The sequence below is a fragment of the Camelina sativa genome, chromosome 20 (genome assembly GCF_000633955.1).
Source record: "Camelina sativa cultivar DH55 chromosome 20, Cs, whole genome shotgun sequence".
In the NCBI taxonomy this organism is placed as follows: domain Eukaryota; kingdom Viridiplantae; phylum Streptophyta; class Magnoliopsida; order Brassicales; family Brassicaceae; genus Camelina; species Camelina sativa.
Genome location: NC_025704.1, coordinates 28,833,587 through 28,841,806, shown reverse-complemented (window position 1 = coordinate 28,841,806; position 8,220 = coordinate 28,833,587). Strand labels below are relative to the sequence as shown.

At 33.4% G+C, this 8,220-nt stretch overlaps 1 protein-coding gene across 1 annotated transcript; it reads right to left on the bottom strand.

Moving 5' to 3' along the window:
• Positions 4,860–7,238, bottom strand: LOC104771950. Its single transcript, XM_010496574.2, has 6 exons — positions 7,130–7,238; positions 6,259–6,608; positions 6,052–6,178; positions 5,650–5,955; positions 5,341–5,562; positions 4,860–5,249 (listed from the first exon to the last, which is right to left on the bottom strand). The coding sequence occupies exons 2-6, from the start codon at positions 6,606–6,608 to the stop codon at positions 4,917–4,919; spliced, it is 1,338 nt and encodes a 445-aa protein (XP_010494876.1). The 5' UTR covers positions 7,130–7,238; the 3' UTR covers positions 4,860–4,916.

The following is an 8,220-nucleotide window of genomic DNA, read 5'->3' as shown; positions in this document are numbered from 1 at the left end:
GGTGGTGTGACTGGTGGATAAAGCCATTGTCCAAACGGTCTAAAGGTGTTTGTGGGTGGGTGAGATCTGGACAATAGGCTTCATCTTTCTCTCGTTAAACGTGCCTGGGAGTGTTTTTCTTTTTGATTATGTAAAGCTATGTATGGTTAAATGGAGAAACCCAAATCTTATATATACCACTTAAAATCCTACTCAACTTCTAATGTGGGATATTGTATCCCTAATACGCCCCCTCGAGATGATGGCTTATTTAGGCATCAATCTCAGTATGTTCGGGTATGAATCGGCGGGCCAACTATTGGGCTGAGCCGATTGTGGATTGAATTGAGTATGTTCGGACCAGCCTCTGATACCATGTTAGATTGTGGGTTTCCAACTCAAAACCAATTGGCAATAAGTAGAGAGGCCCATATCTTATACATACCACTTAAGATCCTACTCAACTTCCAATGTGGGATATTGTATCCCTAATATAGGATGTTGGTTAATTCAAACAGAAATATATGTAGAAATGTATTTGCATATATTACGTATATAATATAATATATGATATCACGTATATAAATTCTGTCCAAATTCAAAAACATAAACATAAAGTTCATTTTTCATTGAGTTTCACGTTTGAACTTACAATTGTTCAATTACTTTCTAATAACACAACAATAACACACAAATACAAGACAAGCAAAGACCTAATGGGATATCATTTTGATTTGTCCAACGCTAAAGTTCTGGATATTGGGATGAAAATGTACGTCGGTCCTTTATGCTGATGAAGATGATTGATCAATGGCCCATTCATTCTTTTCTTTTTAATTTTTTTTCCTCATGTACTACGAAACATCCTTATAAAATTCTCCAATATAACTATTTAATTAAGAGAGGGGTATTAAACTTGTATTTTAGAAGATTGTAGAGTATTCCTAAAATCACTTGTTATTCAATTGATGATTTTTAAAAATCTTTTAAAATCCTATGTTATTCAACTTAGATTTATGTAAAATCATTTAAAATAATTTACAATCCCTTGTTATTCAATCAAAATTCATAAAACTTACTTGAAATCTAGTGTTATTCAAAATATCACAACTTTTTTAAAAACTGCTACTTTGAATGATTCTAGGAGATTTTGGTTTGTTTTTTAGTTGAAAATACTTTCCCTCAAAATCATACCCTTTAAGGTAGAATTTTACAGGATTTTAGAAGAACAAAAAAAACTGTATTTTCTGGGAAATCAAAACTGAAACAGGTCTCACCTCTTCACGTCCTCTAGCTCTTCCCCACTCCTCCGCTCCAATCCCACCACCAGCGAATTTGATTGCTTCTGCTCTCGTTTCATATTCAAGTTTTTAAGAGCTGAAGAAGTTGTGGATCCAAGACTTGAACCTAGACCTAGTAAAAGTGCTCTAAAACGTGCACTTCACACGTGTAGAAGCAATCAAATTTTACGTGCATCTGGGTTCAGTATTAGCTCTTGGGATTATTATTAATACAATAGGCCAATAGCTTTGTAATCTGCGTTTTTCTTTAGCTTTTGTGATCCAGGGTTCAGTATTCTGTTAACGTGCAGGTATACTTTGGTCCTCTCAGACGAAAATGACACAAGACAGAATCATTACCAAGCTATATCCCGTCTTCAACAGGTATTTCACAAGACTTGCACTTGCAGTTCAGTATTTTACCAAGCTCTAAAACGTGCACTTCACACGTGTTGACCCTGAAGCTTTGGCTCCAGCTTCACAAATATTTTGGCATAGAATTTTCCTTTTTTGTATGGTAAAATATTTTAAAATCACCCAAAGTTTACAAATAAAATCTCATAGAATCTTATAAAATCACATTTCATTTTATTTGATTTTTAAATAAAAAATTCTAAAAGACAATCAAATCTTCTAAAACTCTTCTAAATCTTTCAAAATTCTAAAATATTAAAATCCTACCAAATCCTTAAAATAGCAAGTTGAATACCTCTCTCTAAAAGTATACCTCATCAGCAGATTTGCACGCTATGTAATCTTTATTACCTACAAGAAGAATCCTTATTTTTTGATTCCATCTAATTACAATAACAGTGTAAATTATGTTTTGAAGTTTAAGGTTTACAATATCTTAGAATTTGAATTAGGGAGCAATATTATCAATGTCTTTCTTTTATTATGTGCTTTGAAAAGCAAAAGTCTTTGCATGATTTAGCTCTCACTAAATAAATAAATTATGTGGAAAAAGGAAAAACCTTTAAGGAAAGTGAGTAAATGGGTCCTTGTGAAGTTTTGTTAACTATTTTATTCATCCATCTTCACATTAAAAAAATTCTAAAAATCGAAACCTAACTTTGGTCATATGCTTTTGAATAACTTTTTAATTTGGCAAGAACATAACTAGTTCTCTTCTCTCTTTCTCCTTTATATATGTGACTACTACTTCCTCTTCAACCAGAAATCTTCAATATAATTCTCTAACTACTTCATTCTCTCCCCCCAACAGTAATAAACAAAGTTTGTTTCTTATCGATTCAAGCCAAGATCGATATAAAGATGTCCAACGTCCGTGTAGAGGTTTCATATATAACTATATATATGTATACATGTATTAGTTTGTTATCATGCCTGGCTCCCTGTATGCCACGAGTGGATACCGATTTTAATTTTAAAATCGGCTGCCAGTGGCGTACGAGGAGCCAAGCATGACCAGAAGCATATGATAAATCATTTGCATCAACAACTATATATGTTATATATATATACGGCTTGTGTTGTATATGATGTTTTTCCTAATTTCGGTTTTTGTGTTTACATTTGTGTGTTTTTATGAGTAAACAGAAATAAAACCAAGTTTTGTAATTGTCTGTTTGATATGTATTACAATTTTGGTTTGGAATTGGTTTTTGGTTTTACCCATATTCATAAACCGTTAGTTTTCTATAAGAATTGTTTCGTTTTCTCCCGATTGCTTCAATAACGTGTTTCATGTTTCATATATATAGAATTGATGAGGGCTACAAAATTTTTAAATTGATTCGTTTAGAATCGTAGTGTTTTGGTTTGTTCAAATATATATTTTACTCGAGTCAATTTTTCTTGTTTTATGTAAGAATCGTCTTGATTTTGTGTGACTTGCTGAAACATTTAATCTATATATGCTCTATAGTTTTACCGTAAACTTCTTCTATGTTTTTGTCAACTTTTTGGGATGCATCGAACTTGTATCATTTTATTTGAATTATTCTTGGCGGTCAAAATAAAAGTTTTATAATAAGAAGAAAAATGGGTGAGAGTCTTTTCGGTGATAAACAGTAAACATACCAATCAATCAGAATAATTCTGGAAATAAAGATTTTAGGCGTTAATCAAGTCTTTCAAATTTGAATCACTTAGAAAACCCTCCTCCAATCACGGAACACTATAAACTGATAGTGAACATGGTTATATTTAAGCCACTGCCATAATTAACCATTGGGCCGTGATCTCTTAGATTTATGTTATTTCTGACTGATTTTTTACCATCAATTATGACCATGGTATACTGCAGAACAAATTTTTTTTGTTAATATACTATTTTAATATTAATTTTGTTAATGTATTTTTTGTTAATTTTAGTGATTTAGTATGAAATCAGTCATATACCAGACAACAATTTTTGTTTAATACAATTTTAATTAAATCAGTTAATTTGAGATACTTTATATTAGTGTTGTTAAAATAGTAAAATGAAGATTTAATCTGTATTATTGAAGTATCATATTAATAATAGTTTATTTTTTAGTATTATCAATTCAATCTTTTCATGTCATATAACATGTCATGTATGTAATATAACTTGTTTGTGTTATTTTAAAAATTTAATATGTTTAAATATTCATAATTTTTTTAAAAAATTTAAGTTTAGATATATCAGTTATAAATTATAAACTTCTTAAAAGTTTATAATTTACTATATACGGTAAATTTACTATATATATATGTTGAACACACACTTTTTTTATATTAATTGAACAATATATGTTCATTTTAAAAAAAAAATCACAATATATGCAAAAAAATACATTTTTATTAACTTTGTGTATTATATGATAATTCACTACATTTAAATTTTAAAATAAAAAGAAATGATAGGAGAATAATTTTTTAAATCTGGAATAAATCTTCTAAATATCTATATTAATTGTAGAACATTATATACAAGATCCAAGCCTGCCATTATACTACATTTTTGAATTGACCGCTTAAAGGCTTTCGCACCACTATCTGGCAGTTTTGGAATATCGCCACAGCATTTCCAAAGATGAAATCGATTGTTCCTGTGATATAACAGTCCCGATAAAATTGTCGATTTCTATCAGCAAAAAGTGTATCTTGTTAACTGTCTATGCGACACCGATATCACTACAAGAAAACACGCCTATTGCGATGGAAGAATTCATAGCAAATCCCTCGCAAATAGACAAAAACGAGGGAATTGCGAGGAACACACTTCCCTCGCAAATCGCTTCTCGCAAATTGGTCAACGTCGCAAATCCCTCGCAAATTTTGCGAGGAAAAATTTGCCCTCGCAAAAACAACGCAAATTGCGAGGGACAATATCAATAGCAGATTCCTAGCAAATTCATTCAAGCAATTCCCTCGCAAACTTTGCGATGGTTTTGCGACTTATATGTCCGTCGCAACATGATGAATTATACATTTTGTAATTATGATTATTTTCAAATTATGCAAATTAATTATGATTATTTTCTAATTATGCAAACTAAAAGTCATAATTAGCCAAAAAACTTTTAATTAAAACTGAAAACAAACTTGTAAATTACAAAATATTGTTAAAATTACACAAACATAAGTTCAAAACATAAATTGAAACACAACTACAAGTTCAACAACAAGAGACCATCACACAGAAGTAAAGTTCAAGAACAAGAGACCCTACGATGGTCTCGTGGTATCTCCTGCTCCGGTATCAATGGTGGCATCAGTCTCAGGTCGGGGAAATCTTGCAGCAAATTCAGGGTCCTTCTCAGATAGATAATCGAAGTAGGCATCGTAGCAATGCATCTTCTGAGTATTTTGTTGCAACTTCAATGCATAATCTTCTAACTGAGTAGACTGACTCGCAAGAACAGCTTCGGCCTGAGAAAGCTTCTCAGCTAGAATGACTGGATCTTCAGTCGGAGTAGGCGTGAGAACAACATGAGCTGAAGATGCTTCAGTTTGCATATTACCGACTCCATATATCCTGTTTTTCTTCTTCGGAGCAACCTGCAAACAACAAAAAACAGAGACACAATGTAAAGTTCAAAGATATGAAACAAGTGAAAACCAAAACACAATGTAAAGTTCAAGAATTTACCTCAGCAAAAATTTGGTTCTTCATACTAACTGACAATCCGCCAGAAGCACTACTCTCTATATTGTCCCCTGAGCATAGCCCAGTTTCAGCCTCAGTTATCCTCGATGACACTTCATTGTATACCTTCTCAGATAGTCCATCCACAAACGACCCATCAGGTTTCCTATGAGTATCTTCTAGGACTTTCAAGAAATCAGGAAGTGCCTCACCAGTCATCTCCGACTAAACAAAGATATGAAACAACAAAGTATTAGACTAAAGCAAGAATTTATAAGTAATTGTACTAAATAACTAACTTAACATACTTACATGTTTTCGTGCACGGGCTTTAAAAGAGGTCTGACCAGACCGGTGTTTATGCATTCCATTGCCATCAGGATCACTGTATCGAGCATTTCGACTGTTGATACTCTTTTCCTCAGATTTTGGTTCAGACCAAAACTTGACCAAGCCTTCCCATACTTTAGGATCAAGCCACCGCGGCATTGCATCATCACCTTTTACTCTCCACTTAGACTTCCACCGAGACACTTGATCAGTCATCCGGGTCTTCAACTTGCTTTCAAACTCGGCTCGAACTCTCCCATTGATAGAGTGGTCCCAGTTATATGTTTGCTTGTAAAAACATAACATGAATCAGAATCATAATCAGAATCAAGTAAGTAAAAACAAAATCTGTAATTTAAACACATCAACAAACATTTAACTTACCGCAAATGTTTCAAACCACCGGTTTACAACCGCACCTGGTGTTTGGGTCCAATTGGCATGAACTTCTTTGAAATCTCTTTCAAAGATGGCCCGAACAGTAGCAGCAACCTGAGGATCCTGGGCAAACCTACAAAACACAAGAAAAAAGGGAATGAGGATCAATGAAAATAGATCTAAAAAATTAGACAACCCTAACTACATTCTTACCATAGAGTACCCGGAGGGCGTTTAGGGTCCAGTTTCTGTAAGCTAGCACGACCGGGACTTGCAAGTAGCTCTTCCAAAGTAAAAGAAGAGGTCTGAGGAGACACATCGTTGACACGCGAAGTCGAATGCTGTGGAGGAAGATGATCTTCCACCACCGGTGAGGTTCCTTGACGATTATCTTGGATCACCGGTGAGGTACCTTGCGAGGAGGCGGGAGAAGCTACCCTTGGAGCAGAGGTAGAAGAAGGTAACCTTCGAGAAGGGATGGGAGGAGATAGCCCTTGAGAAGATATAAATCTTCTGTAAACGTTTTGGCCACCAGAATGATTTTGGTTCTCTTGAGAAGACATCTAAAAAACAATTCCAAAAAACTAAATTAAAACCCTCAAATTCGATATAATTAGAACCCTAAAAACAAATTAGATTAAATCCTAAATTCGAATTAGGTAAAAACCCTAAATTCGAATTACATAAAAACCCTAATGTTGAAACCCTAAATTAAATAACCCTTAAAATCAAAATTAAACCTAACCACTAAAACCAAAATCGATTCAAAAAATCAAAACCCTAAAATTGAAACCCTAAAATTCGAAACCCTAAAATCTAATTAAAACCCAAATCGAATCCCCAAATTGAATCCCCAAATTCGAAACCCTAAAATCTAATTAAAACCCAAATTGAATCCCCAATTTTGAACCCTAAAATCGAATTAAAAACAGAAGAAAGAAGAGACAGAAGAGATCGGAGAAGAGAGAAGAAATCAGAGAAGAAATCAAAACCCTAAAACTGAAATCAAAACCCTAAAATCCTAAACCTTTGTCTCGCAAACAGATCTAGCCGACATAAGAAGAGAGAGGAGGAGTAGACTAACCGAGGACGAGGAGATTAGCCGGAGAAGAGAGAGGTGGAGGATTTGAGTAACCGGAGAAGAGAGGTGGTTAATCGGAGAAGAGAGGTGAAGATTGATCGGAGAATAGAGGAATTAGGGTTCGAGGGTTTTTGCGGCTGTGGATTAGTCGGGGTTTGAGCGAAGCTCAAACTAGGTTTTTCTATTTATATAGGAAAAACGATGCGTCGCAAGTCTCTCGCAAAAATTGCTACGGATTAGCTACGGTCCCTCGCAAATCCCTAGCAAACGTATTAAAATATGTAATTTATATTTCCAGAAATTGCGAGGGAATTGCTATGAACTGAGACATTTGCAATAGATTTGCGATAGATTTGCGATTTATTTAGGGTTTAGGTTTTAAAATTGTCATTTATGCCCTATTTTTTTATTATAAATCTTGGATTCATCTTTTGAAACATTAATAGTAATGTAATTAGTCTTAAGGGTTTAGGTTCAAGGGTTCATTTGCGAGGGAATTGCTATGACGTAAGAGATATGCGATGGATTTGCGAGTAATTTGCTATGCAAATAGCAAATCCATCGCAAATTTGTCGCAAACCTTCAATCTCTAATTTATAAAAACCATCAAAAATGATTTAAAACAATTAGTCAAACAAACTTTCAAGTATATTATGTGGTCCAATAGGCTCATCATACTTTTTTCTATCATCAAACTTTTTAAAATTGTCCAATTTTGCATCTTCCTCTAATCATTAACTATCTTCTAACTATCTTCCTATATATGTTCATTACATTAAAACAAATATTTGACAAATATTCCAAAATTGTCCAATTCTCCAAATATTTTGTGTTGCACTGCCCTATCTGTGATTATAAGTCTTGGATTCATATTTTTAATCATTAATAGTAATGTAATTAGTCTTTAGGGTTTAGGGTTTAGGATTTAGGGTATAGGGTTTGAAGTTGTAATTTGCGAGGGAATTGCTATGATTTTCTTAATTTGCGATGGATTTGCGACTAATATGCTATTTATCTAGCAAATCAGTCGCAAATTTGTCGCAACCTTGTATATTTAATTTATAAAAACCATCAAAATAATTTCAAAAGTTAAC

Coding starts and splice junctions, on each gene's coding strand:
- LOC104771950 (XM_010496574.2), bottom strand. CDS start 6,608: ATGTCTTCTCAAGAGAACCAAAATCATTCTGGTGGCCAAAACGTTTAC. Junction 6,179..6,258: donor CGCCCTCCGGGTACTCTATG/GTAAGAATGTAG, acceptor TGTGTTTTGTAG/GTTTGCCCAGGATCCTCAGG. Junction 5,250..5,340: donor AGAACCAAATTTTTGCTGAG/GTAAATTCTTGA, acceptor TGTTGTTTGCAG/GTTGCTCCGAAGAAGAAAAA.